General features: G+C 48.6%; 1 protein-coding gene across 1 annotated transcript in view; it reads right to left on the bottom strand.

Annotated features, from left to right (window-relative positions):
* LOC142572345 (uncharacterized) overlaps positions 1-19843 on the bottom strand; it is a 38302-nt gene that overhangs the window by 11299 nt on the left and 7160 nt on the right. The window contains exon 2 of the mRNA XM_075681396.1: positions 413-857. Within this exon, the coding sequence (XP_075537511.1) occupies positions 413-857 (445 nt within the window). The remainder of the gene's footprint in view (positions 1-412; positions 858-19843) is intronic.

A 19843-nucleotide genomic window follows, 5' to 3' on the forward strand; every position in this document is an offset into this window, starting at 1 on the left:
AAGGGTTTCGCAAAAGCCTTACTCACAAATGAGTGGTACATTTAAGAGTGGTGTATAATATACGCATTCTATCCGTTTTTCATTTGTTATTATTTGCAGTTTACAAAATTGGGATATCGTTTTTAATTGCTGAGCTACTCAGTCGTAAACATGAAAGTCTAGCTTTTCTAAATTTTGCAATTTTCAACAATCTTCTTTTAAAAAAACTTGCCAACCTAAATAAAAAATACGTTTGTTGCAGTCACCATATTTTGCGTTATTCATTTAAATGCAACAAACTCCATCAAAGTCGGTTCACTGGTTATCGAGAAAAACCGTTTCGCCGTTCCCATGTATTTAGTAGGAGCCCCCGAGCTAAAGCCTTAAAGCCTCCTTTTAGGTGGCCGAAGCAGGACTAAGTGAACCCTCTTACGCCGGCCGTGGTAGGCGTCCACCAACGTTGGCTCGTCGATGGGGAGGGCGCTGCGGTCGACGAAGACCACGTACTGCACGTTGCTGCCTTCGGCGATCGAGAGGGCCTTGGGCGCCGCCCGGTAAACCAGTGGTGGAGCCTGCCATTGTGAAGGCTCGATGGCTGTCTCCTGCTGCCCGGAACCTGGTTCCGGGTTTAGCGTGCGGATTATGTAGATGGGGCCCGGCCTGACGCGTGCCGCCCTGCCCGCCGGCAGGCTGCGGCTGAACCATCCACGTTCGGCCGAGTACCGCGGCGGAAGCCGTGGGCGCGGCACGTCGCGCTCGAAGTGGTAGGGCGAGTCGCGCTCCAGGCGCATGGCTTCGCTCCTTTCATAAGGCTTCTCGTCGTCCAGGTACGCGGCCAGCGCGGTTACCCCGGCGAGAAGGGCGATCACTGTGCGAAACTGCGGGAAAGAACAAAAGGGGGAGGGGGAGTTACCTGCTGGCCAAATAAATTAATCTAGTCAGTTTTGCCTATGCAGCTGTCGGTCTAGCATGTCGTTCTAGATGGAGAGCACAATTACAGACGCGCTGGAAGGAATTGAGCATATACAGAGCCCTTTACTTGACGTTTAGTTTCCTTTACATTACTTTCTTTCTTTTTAGACTGCATTAATCCTCGGGATCATCTCCAACTTCTAGCAGCATTATTTCCGGGGTCAGTCCCGAAATCAGTACAGCCACACCTCTGGTTTTGATTTTAGGCTCGCACAGTTTCCACTGGCATATCTGGGTTTCATTTTGGCCGTTATTCGCTAATTTCGCATTATATCTGCTCCATACATAGCTATACGCTAACTTGGCCTTTTAGAGCGTAGCTTCTAGGCGTCCGTTCCTGCGGCGGGCGTCGGCGTCGTCCCTCGGCGTAGCCCGTAACCAAGCGAACGAGCACAGCGAAAGGCCAGTGCACACGCGGAGCGCAGCGGGGGAGGAAGAAAGTTGGCGACAGTGAAGTAAGTTCGAGGAGTTAAACGGGTGAGTAGGGTATTGCGAAAGCGCGAGAAGAAAAGCGTAGTGCTGCGGACGAGGGGCTTTGCGGTGACGATGGCTACGAGATGGCGCATGCGCGTCGTCTGTATGGAAACAAAGCGCTGCATGAGCGGAGGTAGCCTGCGGCAGCTGCTGTGAATCGCGCCCACACGTCACCCACGCGCTTCCTCTCGCGATCCCCAGATTATCGTGGCAGTGCCACCGCACTTCGTTCCGTTTGCAGCGTGCCGCACGAGACATGATTGTCCCCACCAGCCAAAATATCCCGAAATGAAAACACGCATACAGCTGCGCTCAAATTTCCTATTAGGGAGTATCGCAATTGTCGGCGAGTTTTCTGGTTCACAGCTTCATTTTGACGCCTTTTTCATTTTCCTTTGTGTGCCAGAAAACCTGAAATTGCCTAACTTTCGAGACGAAAGTGGCTAGATACCGAGACTCCATGAGCCCTAAATCGATCCGAACTCGCCAAAAAAATGCACTGTCTTTGAAAAAAAGTTTTCATTAAAACCTTATGTATTAACTAGAAAGGTGCATGATGTGGAGTCTTGTAACAGAATACCATACTATGCTAAAGTAAATTAACATTAAGTCGGGAGTATGACGGAAGCCGGTCTGGTCGGGATGATGCATACTTAACAGGAAGAGGTCCAGACACCGACCAAAATTGTTTAAAATAGTTATTTGTGTTTCGGCTCCCCCACGGGAGCCTTGTTCACAACGTAAATAACTATTAAACATAAATAACTATTTTAAACATCTTGGTCGGTGTCCGGACCTCTTCCTTTTAAGAGTGAATTAACATGATTATCGTAATTTTTTCGTATCCAGCTTTTCTGGACATGAGGGTTTAGTTCGCGTGAGTGCCACCACGTGGCGTACTAACCTTAAACTTTTCAAACTTCCCGCGGTGACGCGTGATGACGTCAACCAAACAAAATAAAAAAAAATAAATGCTATCCCTGCGCATTGAACTTCGCCACAATGCTTGTCCCGCCGGTGTTATCAGTGTTCTTGATCAAGCGTATTCGCTCGTCGCCTAGAAATTACTCGTCATCCTAAGAGCGTTTAGTCGCGACGAGCAATGGTTGATTCTGGGCTTTTGATGCGGTTCTTTTTTTTCTTTTTTTTTCTTTTCCTTTTCTTTTTTTCATTCTACGGAGTAAAGAAGCTAGCCTATTCGTCAGAAGTACTTCGGGGCAGCCTTTCTTCAGTCGGCGTACATTGTTAACGTCCAAACATCGCACAGCGCCTACTAGAGACGCCGTCGTGGACGGATTTTGATTTTCCACTATCGAATTCGTTAAGGTGCACAAAATTATTTCACTAGCGACATTGCAATGCGCACACATGGGCCACCGCCGCAGCTGCAAATCTAGATGTGCTTAAGCATTAAGACATATGCATGGATAAGTTGGTTTTTCACCTTAACACAAAAGTCACGATACAAGAGTTGAGCAAACTGTCCCTGTGTCGTCGCAGGCTGTGAGACCGGGCTAGTTGGTATTCCATGATAAAGTGACTAGCGCAAGAGTGGACCCGGGACACTAGAGGCGACAAGGATAAGCGCGCAAACATCCAACTGGGCGCTTGTCCTTGTAGCGTCTTTAGTGTTCCCTGTCCACTCTTGCACTAGTCACTTCAGTTTGTGTCGTTGTCCGTTAGCACGCTATAGCCGAAGCTGTTCGCAATATTACGTCTCCATTTACTGGCCACCAGGCCAGGTACACCATTGGGTACGACATATACAGTACTTGCAGTTAGTTTCCAAAGTAGTCTCCTATGGCGGTTGTCCACGTGCGTGAAGCAAGAACGATATTTAAAATTATTGTGCAGTAATATATGCGGGATTTGTGTGTTCTCCCCATTCTCTACCATGTTGCCGTTCCGCCTTTATTATATAGCCGCAATGTAGACTAGCAGCTATCGAACGCCATAAAGGCTATCCACATACTCAAAGACCTCGCGCACAACTCCTGACGCTTAATTGTACTCAAGAGTTGTGCGACTGCCCAGGACATCCTTAACGAATGTTACATAACACATTATGAGGTTTTACTTGCCAAAACCACGATTTCATTAGGAGGCACACCGTAGTGCAGGATTCGAGAATAATTTAGACCACTTGGGATTTTTTAACGTGTGCCTAGCCCTAAGTACGCGGGTTTTCGCATTTCACACCCATTGAAATACCGCTGCCGTGGTTGGGATTCTATCTCGAGACCTCGTGATTAGCAGCCGAACCCAATAAAAGCTAAGCAACTACGGAGGGGAAGGAATGTTGGCAGTAGGAGAAAGGTGACAGCCGGAAGGTGAGACAATTTGTTCCAATCCTCATTACGCGAAAATCGGTACCATCTGTTTTGTCGAAGAATGACACCGTAGAATGCACTGTATTCAATGAGTGAAAAAATTATGCGAATCCTATGTATGTGCGAATCGATGTAAGCAAAGCTTTCTGCGTTTGATGTCATTGTCATGCGTAATCTCCACAGAGTACGCAGGCACTCTCTAATGAAATGCTATCAATGTTTGCCTGGTTACGCCTGCCATTGTGATGCAAATAAACGGGCGCCTTCAACTCTTTTTCTCAGAAAGAAACGCTGAATGAAATGCTGACGTGATCCTAAAGAAGATCAACAAGCGCCGAAGTGCTCGATCTTACGACGCCCATATTCGTAAGCTTATATTCGTGATTTTTTTTTGGGGGGGGGGGGGTTGTGCTCTTGTACCCTAGAAATGTCCCTCGGACGTCTCTGACGCGCTCGTTTTTATTCTCAAGTACGCATTGAAAACTCTCATCACTGCAAGTTCATGATGTATTGGTGGCAGGCCACCATGGCGTGTCGCGCAAGTATGACCACGCTGATTCGTTTGGGTTGACATATACTATTTTGTGCGTCATACTTCCCCACATTCATTTTTCAAACTATGCCAGAGCTCGAAAAGGGCGGCCAACTCACTACGTCCCTTTCCTCTGTTTACTTCCGCAAAATGTGTGTTTATCGCTGTGGTTACCAAATACGCCCAGCGGTATGCTACGACACAAGCCTTTCTGGCGGCTGAGCAACTGAAGTCGCAGGCTTTATTCAACATGGCGTCGACGTTCTATATGGCTATCCTCAATTACTTTTCGCGGACTTCGCTCACCGCCTCCTCTCCAGTGTCATCTCTTACGCTACTAGCTCCTGCTAGACACAACACAAACACGCAACGACCTTAATGAAGTATCAATTACACGCTAATTGACACACTGTCGACGTATATTTCCGCTGAGCACCAGGATGGGAGCGTTGTCCTGTCTATGGTGACATTATCCGTCTACAGCCTCGCTCAACAACACCGCTCGTTACTCATCACGTTTTTTTTTTGTCGGCAAGAGTATTGTGTATTTCCTCCGAATGTGCTTTCGGCTTTAGACGTGACCTTGCACGCCCGCTTATTCTGTTACGTTGACGGCGACCGTTGTCGTCAGGATGCCGCCTCATTCTGAGCTTCGCAGTCACCAGAGACCACAGAAAGCTGTCTTCACAAACAAACCACCGAGATTCGAGCCCATCTCCCAAATGCTCCATCTTGCATTTGGGAAAGGGGCACGCTAACCATTACGCTACCACCTGCCTCCACCAATTTCTGTTTATCTATCTGCCTGGAGCAATTGCCGGACTTGTTCGCCAGGCTAAACCCGCCTGCTGCTACAATTCACCACCACCACCACCACCATCCCACTTCACGTTTTTGCCGCAGCCGCAGGCAGAATGGATGCAGAAACGAAAAAAAAGTAAAGATTGCTTGAGCGGCCAGGTGACACATGACCTTAACTTTGGCAGGTTATTCTCAGTGGAGCGCATGTAGGCTTGCGGCTGTGTGCAGATTGTGGGTCGCCTTAGCTTTATTGTAAATTTGCTTTCACCGACTCTTTTCAGCTAGAACTCAAATGCCGGACAAAAATGATACCTACCGTTGAATATTTTTTTTCTTGGTTTCAACCAAAAACGCTGATTTACACAAATAGTGATCTTTTTAAGAAATGGCATAAAGATACTACATTTCGGGTCATGTCGTTGTGTCAGTACGGGCCGGCACCACGTATCGACGAAAGGGCATCACAATGCCGATGCACGCGGCAGGTTACTGAATGAAGAAATCAGGAAGCGACTGTTTTTCAGTTCTCGCAACACATTGTAACAGACACGAAAGGCACGGACAAGAAGAGAAGAAAGAGAGGACGAAGAAAACGAGGAGTTAGAGAGGCCGGGCTGCGCTACGATCACGCTACCATCATCGTCCAATTCTCCTGTAAATAAAACCATTTCTTCGCAACTCCTCGTAACAGTTGTGGTGAAAGGTGCTGCGTAATCGACACCCGAAGACGGAGGCTGAACCACAAGTTCTTCGACGGAGCCGTCGCCTTGCTGGACTCCCACCGAATCTACCGGAGTTGAATATGTCCCACGACGCAGACGAACAGCGGCCCATTCCGACTGCTGCCCCAAGTTCTGCTCTGCAACTGAGAGATGCGCGTCCCTTCGCCGGAAGATCGGACGAAGACGTCGAGGAATGGCTCATCCATTATCACCGGGTGAGTGCCGCCAACAGGTGGAACAGCGCTTCTCAGCTTTCGAACGTCGTGTTCTTTCTAACCGATACTTCATTGGTGTGGTTCGACAACCACGAGGAAACATTCACAACTTGGGGAAGATCTGTTTCGGAAATCAAAGAGCGATTCGGTGACTCCGCGACGAAAAAGAAAAGGGCAGAACAGACGCTACTGCAACGTGCGCAAGTACCAGGCGAAACCTGCACGACCTACATTGAGGCAGTAATAAAGCTGTGTAGGATGGTGGACTCTGGAATGTCCGAGGAAGACAAAGTCGGGCACATCCTAAAAGGAATTGCCGAGGATGTTTACAATTTCCTCATTGCAAAAGACAGCCTGGCTTCCGTCGCTTACATCATTCGGCACTGTCGTACTTTCGAGCAACTAAAGACGAGGCGCATAACGCCGAAGTTTGGCAGGCTAGCCAATGTAACGACAGTTGCAAGCGTGGACAGCAACCAGCCCCTTGATCTTGAATCAACGATCCGACAAATAGTTCGGGAAGAACTCAGCCTGCACGCGCAAGTGACATATCCAGGCACTCGTAGCTTCCGCCTACCACCAGATTTTGAGCCAAACGTGGCATCCTTCTCCCCGTATCCTGCGGCAAGGGGCACTGAGGATTATGAACTCGCGCCCCGACAGCAGTCACGTCTCTACGACAGAGGCCCTACTTATGGCGCTCGGCCACAACAAGAGCAGCCGCGTTTTTACCCCCGAGGCCCTGCGACTTCTGTCAGGCCACGACAAGAACAGCACCGACCCTACTACCACGACGCGACTTATGAAAGATATAACGGATTTCAGCAAGCAGCAGAGACACGTTATCCACATGACCACGAACTTTCTCGCCGCCCGCAGCCGTCTACCATTCGTTTCGAGGTAGACGCTGTGAACCGCGACCCTCCCGTGTGCTACAACTGTCGTTCCACAGGCCATATAGTTCGGTATTGTCGCCAAGGCCGTCAATCACGTAGGACACCATCGATGTTCTCGCCACCCAGAACCCGTACTTCATATGACCTGCGGACGACCGATTTGCTTCCAAGGGATCACTTCGCACACGAGACCAGACGCAGCGATTCGCCAGCATCTGAGCAGAGTTTCACGCCTCCAAATAGCCGTCCCCGTCGCTCTGCGTCCCCTCGGCGCCGTTCTTCCTGACCGCCCCCGCGAAACTAGCATCCGCGGCCAGTGGATGTGTGGTCGCCGGACGGTCTTTGCAAGAAATACCTCTGCCTGTTGTGATGTTCAAAAACACAGTGAATGTCTCGATTGACGGAATACCGACCATGGCGTTAGTTGATACTGGGGCGACTGTGTCTGTGATGAGCCTCGCTTTGAAAAACCGGCAAGGCCACAAAGTTATGTTTTCTTGGAACGACGGTATTACCTTTCGTGGAGTAGGCGGCGAGTGGTTTCATCCCCTTGGTGTTTGTGCTGTGAGTGTTTTGTTGGCTGGGAAAGTGTTTGTGTCGGAATTCCTTGTTCTTTCTCGTTGTTCGCACGACGTTATTCTTGGTATCGATTTTCTTGAACAGTGCGGCGCTTCCGTGGACTGTGGTTGTGGCGAAATCTCATTGAACAAGTTATTTATATCAGCACATTCTGAACAAAGCTTGGGTAGTGAAGACAAGGACACAGACACAGTCAGTGTTCTTGATGAAGTGATTGTACCATCGTGGTGCCTGACGCCCGTTCGTGTTTCTACAACTACTGTTGATACTGATTGTGTTGACCTTGTAGTTAGGCCTCTCCGCATAAACGGTGCTAAAATATATACTTGTGCCCTGCTCTGTCGTGTGAATGACGAAAGGAGTCGCCACATTGTGGGCGCTGAACTCTTCCGCCACGCCGGTTGTCCTTCCTCGCGGTATGAAAATCGCTCTTTTCGATGAAGCCGCATGTACTTCAATAGCGGCACTAACTACGGACGTTTCTACAGCTTACTTTCCTTGCGATAATCGCCATTCTGAAGAGCTAATGCTTGGCATGATCAGCAAGGCTCCCGGTACATCGGAACGGCAAGCACTGGTACAAGTCCTTGCCAGGCATGAGGCCGAATTTGATTTCACGCATGGAGATGCACCCCTTCATTTACCGTCATACCGCGTCCTGCGCTCGTCACAGAATAGATACTGGCTCAGCACACCCCATCCGCCAGAAGCCCTACCGAGTGCCATCGTCCGAGCGCAAAGTTATTGCCGAGCAAGTCAAGGAGATGATGAACAAAAGTGTCGTTCAAGAGTAATCTAGTCCATGGGCAGCCCCAGTAATCCTGGTCCGAAAAAAAGATGGCTCCTGGAGATTCTGCGTGGATTACAGACATCTAAACGCAGTGACGAAGAAGGATGTCTATCCACTACCGCGAATCGATGACGTCAGTGATTGCTTACACGCTGCTTCTTACTTCTCAACACTTGATTTGCGATTGGGGTACTGGCAAATACCTATGGACCCTGCCGACAAGGAAAAGATCGCTTTCGTGACTCCAGATGGCCTATTCGAATTTAATGTTATGCCTTTTGGCCTTTGCAATGCTCCTGCCACCTTTGAAAGATTCATGGACACAGTACTACGCGGTCTAAAGTGGGAGATATGCATGTGTTACCTCGATGATGTTGTAATCTTTGGCCGCACGTTTGAAGAACATAACGAACGCCTCAGCCTCGTTCTCGACTGCATTGAGAAAGCTGGACTGGTCCTAAACTCAAAAAAGTGTCGGTTCGACGAACGTCAAACACTGGTCCTGGGACACTTAGTCGACAAGGATGGCGTCAGACCCGATCCTCGTAAGATTGAAGCAGTGAGCTCCTTCAAGCCACCGCAGTCAACACGAGAACTCCGCTCATTCATTGGCCTATGTTCGTATTTTCGTCGCTTTCTTCCCCGGTTTGCCGACATCGTTTACCCGTTGACAACTATTTTGCGACAAAATGCATCCTTCAATTGGACGCCAGAGTGTGACGCATCATTCTCTCAACTGAAGTTTATACTAACGTCAGCACTCCTCTTGCGTCACTTCGATCCATCTTGCCCGACTGAAGTTCACACTGATGCGAGGGGAATCGGGATAGGAGCGGTGCTTGTACAACGTCACAGTGGTGCAGAACAGGTTGGCGCATATGCCAGCCGTTGTCTGAGCAAATCTGAACGCAATTATACGGTCACGGAACAGGAATGCCTGGCAGCCGTTTTCGCCGTACAAAAGTTTCGATGTTATCTTTACAGTAGACCATTCAAGATTATCAACGACCATCATTCTTTATGCTGGCTGGTCGGTTTGCGTGATCCCTCTGGTCGCCTCGCACGTTAGGCGCTGCGCCTCCAGGAATACGACTTTGTGGGTACAAGAGTGGCCGTCGTCACGCTGACGCAGACTGCTTCTCTCGGATTCCTCTTGCGACTACCGACTGCGATGCTGAGAATTTTGACGACTGTCTCGCTGCTGTTACTCCTACGTTCCCTGACGCGGCAGACTTTCAGCGAGAACAACGGGATGATGTTACCCTTGATCCGCTTTTTGTCGCCGCCCGTACTTCTAAAGGCAGCGGTCGCTTTACTGTCCGTGATAAATTGCTGCACAAAACTAATCACTCTGGGCATGGAGCGCGTTTTCTGCTTCTTGTCCCCGAGAGTCTCCGCTCCGAGGTTCTACGCGCCATGCATGACGATGTGACATCCGGCCATTTCGGCTTCGTACGAACGCTGCACCGCACGCAGGAGCGCTTTTACTGGCCCAAGATGTACGAAGCAACCAAGCGCTATGTCGCTATGTCGCTAGTTGTGAAACGTGCCAACGTCACAAGCGACCGACCACCGCAGCCCCGGGTCCCCTTCGGCCATTGACACCGCCCAGTACGCTGTTCGAGCAAGTAGGCATTGACCTTCTGGGTCCATTCCCGCCATCTAACAACAGGAACCGCTGGATAATTGTCTGCGTAGACCATCTTACACGGTATGCAGAAACTGCAGCCATACCGTCTTCCACCGCTGCTTGCGTGGCGGCCTTCCTTCTCCGTTCCGTGGTCCTTCGTCATGGCCCACCACGTGTCATCATCAGCGACCGTGGTCACCGTGGTCGCCAGTTCACGGCTGATGCCATTGAAGAGTTACTTCGTTTGTGCACTTCACAGTTCCGTCATTCCATGCCATATCATCCACAGACCAATGGCCTCGTTGAAAGGACAAACAGAACGCCGACTAACATGCTTGCTATGTACGTCTCCTCCAATCATAAGAACTGGGACGACGTGCTGCCCTTCATCACTTATGCATACAACACTGCGAAGCACGAAACCACGAATTATAGCCCATTTTACCTCCTGTATGCAAGGTTACTGCGAAGGTTACTCTGGACACTTTCCTACCCTTCGTTCTGCACAGTGATGATTCTGTATCGAAGACTTTGTGTCTCGCTGAAGAAGCGCGTCGAATAGCTCGTCTTCGTACTCTGGCCTCGCAAAGTCATTCGAAAGAGCGATACGACGACCGTCACGTACAAGTATCGCTGCAAAAAGGTGACTTATTCCTCCTTTGGACACCGCAACGCAAGCGTGGATTGTACCAAAAGTTCTTGTCACAATATTCAGGCCCATTTGTAGTTGTGGACCGCCTGAGCGAACTGACTTACGTCATAGCTCGCCTCCTGTGCAATGGTCGGCGATCAAGCAGAACTCAGCTGACTCATATTGCTCGCCTGAAGCCTTTCTACCCTGCTTGTACATCCTGACTCGCCCCACGGGCTTCGTCTGCTTGCGGGGAAATTTAACAGATACGAAAGGCACGGACAGGAAGAGAAGAAAGAGAGGACGAAGAAAACTAGGAGTTAGAGAGGCCGGGCTGCACTACGATCACGCTACCATCATCGTCCAATTCTCCTGTAAATAAAACCATTTCTTCGCAACTCCTCGTAACAATATTGTACACAGCACACTAGGCAGCCACCACCATGACATTTTATTTTTGACAACTGCGACACCAAATGGCGGACTGATATACTTCCTAAATGGGTTTAACTTTATTTTTTCATCGCAGAACCGCAAGCACAGGTTGCGTCGCGCGTATACCGCAGCCACGTACTGTGGCCGCACTCCTTTTCCTCTAACAATGTGGCCCCCGGCGGCTTCACGCGCTCCCGTAGGTGGCGGATTGGACTGTCACTCCAGAAGTTTAAATACACAACCTCTTTGCATAGAAACGACGGCATGATTGTTAACATATTGTTGGCTTGGATATGTTTGGCACGAGGCCCAAGACCCTGTCTTCTAACACGTTCTTATGTTTGCGTTCGCGTCTCTGTCTTGAAGGGACTCACACCGTGACATGCTACAATGGTGCTTGCGTTGGGCGTATGTAAGGCGAAAAACGCGGTTCTAAAATGTCTGTTCACTAACTTGTGCAGTAAACCCATGTTTATAGTATTCGCGCAGTATAGTAGTAGTATAGTAAGAGTCACGAGTATGGCATCCGTAACCGCAAGTGCCACGTTATGGTCGTAACTTGTCGGGACAGCGTAGATGTAATCCACAGACCCTGCCACTAAGGAATACGTGGCTAGGCATGGCTGATGAATAAGTAATTGCGAAGGTTGGTTTTCAGTAAAGGTTCGTTACCAAGAACGGTGGGAGCTTATACTGCCGCAAAGGACGGATGCTGGGCGGTGACTCCAATCATTTACTCGGCACATCACACATCTACACTGGAATTCAACTGGTTTCGCCAACTCTTGCTTATATTCTCTCACCTCTAAGCTGCGACTTCGCCTGCCACCCAGGCCCCAGCTTTTCCTCTTTGTCCCCCGCTTCTTTCCCAGTCTGCTGAGACGTGCTTCCACTGAGTCTTGCTCCTCCTTTTTCTCAATAAATAAAGGCATTCATCCATGCATGCCTAGGTTACTGCAGAAAATAGCGTGTCTTTATCTCCATAACCACCCCGTCTCTCACCTGGACTCTCCCATCGCAAAACAATGTTGCTGTGTTCCAAATGGCTGGGCGTCACATATACAATTTTCTAGGAAAGGCCAGTAGCACGGCGGGCAATTTTCGGTGGGTGACGAGACATTATATAGAACACCTTCTCTGCCATATCCACACTCAGTGCTCTGCTTCGTGAGCTACTATTAGCCGCTACGACGATGTACGAAATGAAAGAAACCTAGCTGGGCTGGTCGCGCGCAGCTCTTTTTGGATTCGTGATGCGTCGGTTTAAAATAATAATATTTCTTATCTAAGCCTAAATGACAGCGATATAGGCGAGGTGAGTTACGGTAGCTAGTTGGCTTGGACTAACGACGCTCTTCAAGCAGCACTTTCGTCTTATGCGTGTTTGCGAACGGGAATGAAAGACAGGAGGGTAACACGCCTTCCTGAAATGAAACATTCGGAATGACCCTTTCTTTGGCGGTTGGACATATGTCGAGGGTGCCCAATACGAACAATCTGCAAGTCTGTATTACCTTGCAAAGGGGAACTCAGATGAAACGCTGTCAAACAGATAGGCTTTTAATTATCGTAAGTAGATCTTTATTGGAATTCTTTACCATGAAGTGCAAGCCGACTAATAAGCATTTAAATTTTCTTTGTTAATAAAACATCCTGTTAGTAAAAGGTTGCTGTGCTTTACAGCCCCCTAAATTTAAACGTAAGTTATGGAAAATAAATTGGTGTGGTTAATGTGTAAACGCATACGCAAGAAAAGGCCTAGTCCATTTCCCAGTATTCTCTCAATGAAGATGGAGCACCTCTATACTCTCACGTTGTAGTGATGTGAAGAACAAAACACTTCCAAAAGAGTCAGTCACGAATGTTACTCATTATAAGATGAGCTTGCGCTGGAAAAGAAAATAACACTCAAAGATACCGATGGCTGCGCGCAAAGTGCTTCCTCTGATTCCGATCTACGGATCAAGGCGTCGGTTCGTCAGATTGGAATGCTCGTACAGCGCAGCGCAATCTCGGGTCGGCAAATGTGATGGAGAATGTACGCCAGTATTCGCTTCACGCGCGCAATCTGATAAGATAGCGCTCTTTCGCTATTGAATCCGTGCCAACATACTGGATATTAGAAACACATGCAGGCGCATCTTGAGCTAACTGATAACTTTGGAACTGTGGTTAGACGCTAAATCCCCCCCCCTTAAAAGAAGGAATACAGTTGCTTTCAATATTAGCTGAGACATAGTGCTGGTGGTATAAAAAGGGCCCACAACACTGCACAGCGGCGCCGATTGACATACAGGAAATTCAAGAGCGAACCACTTTACAATTACTGGTATTTATCAAACCAGCATATCGTGGTTTAATGTAGCCCTGTATTCCAGGGGCCAGTTCCAACACGGGTACTGTGTCGGAGCTCATATTTCATGTCAGCATTATTTGTCACAAAATCAAAGCATTTTTTCTTTAGATCTTAACATTAGACAGCCAAAATACATGCAACGAAACACTCACCTTAATATTTCAGTACTTTTCGTTCTAACGTACATATCCGTGCTGATCCATATGTTACAAAGTGCTGAAAATGTACCCAATGCTTTCCTCCAGGAAGCTGTTATTATTCCTTATGATGCCAGGAAACCGAGTCTGATGCCACCAACGCTCAGAAACCTAGTCGGGAGCGCGCACAATGTTCTCGCACACCTTGTGGGATGTACCGTAGCGCTGAGGTGCTTCTTGTATAATGTATGAGAATCGGTTGTAAAGACAGACGTGCAAGGTTGGGTCATGTGCTTAAGCTCATGAAGTTGATTTGTGCCAAGATAACCTGTCCAAACTTTCACACTTACTTTATAAGAAGTCTACAGCACCATCAATATGCCGGCTGCTTTTAACTGCACAAAACAAAACCATTCGAACGATGCAAACAATGTTAACATCATTTTATCATTCAAGTGTTCAGATTGGTAACCTCTAGATGCGGAGTAACTTCAGAAGTTGTTTGCGTAATTAACAAAGCTACGTAATTAAATTTTCAGTAAGGGTTTTTACGTGGTTAAAGAAAATGAGCAGTTTGGAGCCCGTCCTCGAGATTAAGCAGCCAAACGAACAAATTTCGACTAAATATGCTTCTGTAAGAGCAATGCGAACAAAAATTTTCCAAGTAAACACTCTTGGAAGACGTAACTGACGCAGAAAAAGAACATCTGTGAAGTCAAAGAAAGAACAGCACTTCACGACGGGACACACACAGGGGGAACCACACACAAACTGCGCTAACATTAAGTGCTGTTCTTAATGTGATAATGAAGCAACTAGCCCGTCAGTCTTTCCTTCCAAACCTGTAAAGTCAACCTGAACACATCTAGCCTTTTGTGGTGCTGTCATCAATAGTATGGCCCCGTGAACATGTTCCCCATGGTCACATAGTCGCGTTCCATTTTTATTCACGCTGCTTTCTCGAAGGCAAGCATTTTAAAGTTTTAGTGTCAATACGGCAGTGAACGTGTGCCGCCGAAAGCGTGCTTGGTCGCAGAAGCGATGCATGACGGAATGATGGTGCAGATTTAGCGTGTCGTCGGCATCAAGACAGTGCACTGCCGCCGAGCGAAGGAAGATAACGAAAGGGAACAGCTTGGTAGCTGCTCAGGAAGCCGTGCCGATGGTGGCGGTGCCATCATGACAAAATCTGAGGCGGCGATATTGACGGCTGAGGCGATTTTTTTTCTTTTATTCTTTTATTACTTTTTTTACAACGAAGTCGTTAAGAGTATGCTTTAACTCGGGCCCAATTCCGATGTGGCCTATTCACATAAATGTAAAACGCCGAAACGATTTTCTGAGATAACCCCTGGGCCGATTTTAATCAATTTTGCTGGATTCGGGAGAGAAAGGTAAATTCTAGTGACTATTAGAAGCGCAAATTTCTATTTAGGGCTTGAATTCTGGTAAAAGATTTTCAAAAATTCAAAAGTGCGAAAAATACAGAAGCACGAAGTTTACAAAATTAATAACTCCGCATCAAGAACTGATATCGCGGTTATGTAAACAGAATCCTTTAGACAATTCAAAGCGGACAAATCCAATATGCCGATTTATATCTTACGTGAAGTCGTTACGTTGTGAACAAGGGTTGTGGAAAAGCTGCATTTCCACATTACTAAATTTTTTTAGATTCATGCGTATTATATCAATTTTGTCCGCTTTAGATGTGCTGTTAGATGCAATGTACAGAATTGTGATATCAGTTTTGATTGCCGAAAGACAGAGTTGTAAAGTTGGTTTCGTTTTCTGAAAATTTGTGATTTTTGCCAATTTTGAATAAACAAATGATGACCCAAATAAAAGATTTTAAACCAACAGTCACTAGATGTTAAGTATTTCTTTCAAGTGCAACAAACCTTGTAAAATTTGATGCAGTGGTTGTGGAGAAAAACGAGTTCTCCTTTTACATGTATTTATATAGGACCACCAGAGCTAAAGGTTCCTCTTAAGGGCTACTTTCCCCACTATCGCGTCCGCGTATAGAGCAAAATCCCGAAGATAGCATAATACCGGCCTGACCCGCAGCAGAGGTGCAGCAAACGTTCAGCTCTCCCCATACGTGGGCTGATCCCGAATGTAACGCCATGCCAGGCCGACCAGCGGCGGAGGTGAAGCAGGCATTAAGCACTCCCCATACGTGGGCCGATCCCGAAGACAGTGCAACGCGGTGCCGACATACGGCGGAGGTGCAGTTCGCCATTAAGGGGCCCACATACACAGCTTTGCGGGTCGTATTTCTTCAGAGAGTGGGAGGGCACTGAGATTTTTTACTTATCAAACATCAGGTCATCGACGGCGAAACTAGGGACACCAAAGCCGTCCTCGGGCTCCACCTAGAAAGCGCCTTCGACAAAGTTACGCACTCTGCCATCCTCGCGCAGGTATCGCATCTAAACCTAGGCGAGAGGTCGTACGAATATTTCAAAGGCATCCTCACCGGCAGATGGCGGAGCTCAGACTCGGCGACCTGAAGACGGACGAGAAGACATTAGGGAGCCAGGGCACTTCCCAAGGCTCCGTCATCTCACCCATGCTATTTATTCTTGCTATGATTCAAGTTGCCAAAAGACTACGCCAGCTTGAAGGACTGAAGCACACGATATACGCGGACGACATTACGCTGTGGGTGGACGGGGGCAATGATGGCCGCACAAAATCCACGCCACAGACGGCAGTCGACACGATCGAAGAAAGCTTGGAAGGTACGGGACTGCGTTGCTCCCCAAGTAAGTTGGAGCTCCTGCTTTACCAACCGATCAAAACGCACAGAATCAAGAAGCAAAGGAAACACGAAAAGATCAAGATCCGCACCAGGGATGGTAACACAATACCGACGGTCAGCAAGATCCGAGTCCTGGGCATGACGATCGAAGCGCTCGGCAGGAACGGAGACACCATCACCCTCAGCATGGGTGAGGCGTCCAATGCCAGCAGACTGCTCAAGCGCGTTACCACCAAGAAGGGAGTCATGAAGGAGGAAAACTTCATCAGGCTTATACACTCCTTCGTACTCTGCCAGTGTACGTGGCAGCCTTCCACAAGTGGGTGAAAAGCGAAAAGAACAAGCTAGACATCCTAATCCGGAGGGCTTACAAGACACCCCTCGGTCTACTTGAAACTACCAACATGAAACGTCTCCTCCAGCTGGGCATACACAACACGCTCGACGAGGTCATCGAAGCGCAAAGAGCCGCTCAGTTGGAAAGATTGTCATCAACAAAGGCCGGCAGAAAGATCCTGTGCAGTCTAGGCATCGGTTATCATGAACAGCAGGGACCAAAATGCCCCGTCCCCGACCACGTACGATGAAACGCGCAGGTTGACCCCTTGCCGAAGAGCATGCATCCGGAATTCAACGAAGGCAGAAGACGCGCTATAGCCAAGGCACTAACGGACCTGCACGCGGAAGACTCCGGTGCCAGATACGTGGATGCAGCCGAATATGCCGGCCGCAACTGCTTCGCGATCGCGGTGGTCGACTCCGTGCGGGCGACTGCCAGCACATCGAGCAAGCAAGTGGAGGAAGCAGAAGAAATAGCCATCGCCCTGGCCATCGTAACCCGAGAATGCTACATGATCCTCAGCGACTCCAGACAGGCGGTGAGGAACTACGCCAAAGGAAGAATTGCCCCAACGTCGGCACGCGTCCTGCTCCGACAGGCATACCGCGACAAGAGGACTCGAATCAAGTGGTTCCCGGAGCACGCAGGACAAGCGTCGGAGAAGCATGCCAATCGCAACGAAACGGCACACGCCCGAGCGCGAGGATTAACCGACCGCGCCCAAGGCAATGGCTGCCCGCTGTGTTTCAGCGCCAAAGACCGGATGACCACCTATAACGAACTGACCAAGGCTTTCGGCTGCCCCGTAGACTTCTCCCGCCGCCCTGCAAAGGGCTCAGCAGGTCGCAGACCGTGCTGTTCAGGTAACTACAAACGAGAACACTTCCAAGCCCGGCGCTATTGCATAGGATGTAACCAGAATCGCACCACCATGACAAGTGCAGAGCATGCTGCAGGGAGAAGGCCACATTCGAGCACATGCTATGGGATTGCTCCAAACATCCAAGCCAAGCTAACTCAGGACATATACCGCCGCAGCTTGAGGAAGCAACGTGGAGCGAAGACCAAGAAATACAACTACAGGCCGTCGAGCAGGTCATCGAGGCGATGGCTAGGCAGGAGCCTGGTGAGCCGGCAACGGCGAGCGGGGATCCTCGCAGAGCACCCGCTGTAAGAGTCGGCAGTCGTAGCCGTAGGGAGGACCTTGTGGCGACAGGACTAGGCGAGCAGGATTTATTTACATATTAACATTTTAAGGAAGATACATTGGCAGTTTAGCGCGACTCCCATATGGAGCCCGCAAGACTATCATACAGCAAACAGCTTACGAGCACACAGCTCACTAGTACATTTCTAGCATGACAACGAGCACTCAGCTCCCGACGACGAGCACGCTCTAGCAGCCGGTAAACGCTGCTTATAAGCTCTCCGCTCGACGTCATAGTTCGATGTCCCCGTGGACCAGCCCTTCTGGCGGAGGGCTCACAAACACGTGCCGCACACACGCACAGGGGAAAAGGGTCCGGAGCCGACGTCAGAGGGCTTCGTAGAACTCAGCTTTGTCTCGGGTGGCGCAGCCGAGTACCACATTCCTGAGTTGACCGCGCGCCACGTGGCTGCCGGTCATCCGCAGTTCTCTGAAGTGCACCCTGTCTGGTGGGATTGGAACAGGTGCTGCGGGCTGAAAGCTGGCACGTTGCCACCCCGTACGGCCATTCCTAACACCACCACGATGACGACGTAGGTCACGTCCGAAGCGCGCCTTCGCGCTTTACTGCAGGCTCAATAAACGTTTTCCCAATCTAATCCAATTACTTATCCGCGTTTGTCCTGCATGCGTGTGCAATAGAAACAAGAAGCAGGTATGCATAGAAAATCTGAGGTGGCGGCGGCGGGTCGTAGCGCAGAAGTTAGCATGCCCAGCCCCTCCAGGTACTTACATCTGCATTGACATGGGTTCGTGGTAGTGATAGCGACCACAGCTCTACTTTTTCTGCGCGCGATAGCCATTGTGGCAGCACGCGCAGAACTGGCAGAACTTTCGAAGTTAATCAACAAGCGTAAGACAGCTTACATAAGGAAATATAATATGGATAGAATTGAACATGCTCTCAGGAACGGAAGAAGCCTAAAAACAGTAAAGAAACTAGGAATTTGCAAGAATCAGATGTATGCGTTAAGAGACAAAGCCGGCAATATCATTACTAATATGGATGAGATAGTTCAAGTGGCTGAGGAGTTCTATAGAGATTTATACAGTACCAGTGGCACCCACGACGATAATGGAAGAGAAAATAGTCTAGACGAATTCGAAATCCCAAAGGTAATGCCGGAAGAAGTAAAGAAAGCCTTGGGAGATATGCAAAGGGGGAAGGCAGCTAGGGAGGACCAGGTAACAGCAGATTTGTTAAAGGATGGTGGACAGATTGTTCTAGAGAAACTGGCCACCCTGTATACGCAATGCCTCATGACCTCGAGCGTACCGGAATCTTGGAAGAACGCTAACATAATCCTAATCCATAAGAAAGCGGACGCCAAAGACTTGAAAAATTATAGACCGATCAGCTTACTGTCCGTTGCGTACAAACTATTTACTAAGGTGATTGCATATAGAATCAGGAGCACCTTAGACTTCTGTCAAGAAAGGACCAGGCAGGATTCCGTAAAGGCCACTCAACAATAGATCATATTCACACTATCAATCAGGTGATAGAGAAATGTGCGGAATATAACCAACCCTTATATATAGCTTTCATTGATTACGAGAAAGCGTTTGATTCTGTCGAAACCTCAGCAGTCATGGAGGCATTACGGAATCAGGGTGTAGACGAGCCGTATGTAAACATACTGAAAGATATCTATAGCGGCTCCACAGCCACCATAGTCCTCCATAAAGCAAGCAACAAAATCCCAATAAAGAAAGGCGTCAGGCAGGGAGATACGATATCTCCAATGCTATTCACAGCGTGTTTACAGGAGGTATTCAGAGACCTGGATTGGGAAGAATTGGGGATAAAGGTTAATGGAGAATACCTTAGTAACTTGCGATTCGCTGATGATATTGCCTTGCATAGTAACTCAGGGGACCAATTGCAATGCATGCTCACTGACCTGGAGAGGCAAAGCAGAAGAGTGGGTCTAAAAATTAATTTGCAGAAAACTAAAGTAATGCTTAACAGTCTCGGAAGAGAACAGCAATTTACAATAGGCCGCGAGGCACTGGAAGTCGTAAGGGAATACATCTACTTAGGGCAGGT

This window comes from Dermacentor variabilis, chromosome 1 (genome assembly GCF_050947875.1).
Source record: "Dermacentor variabilis isolate Ectoservices chromosome 1, ASM5094787v1, whole genome shotgun sequence".
NCBI classification, from domain to species: Eukaryota; Metazoa; Arthropoda; class Arachnida; order Ixodida; family Ixodidae; genus Dermacentor; species Dermacentor variabilis.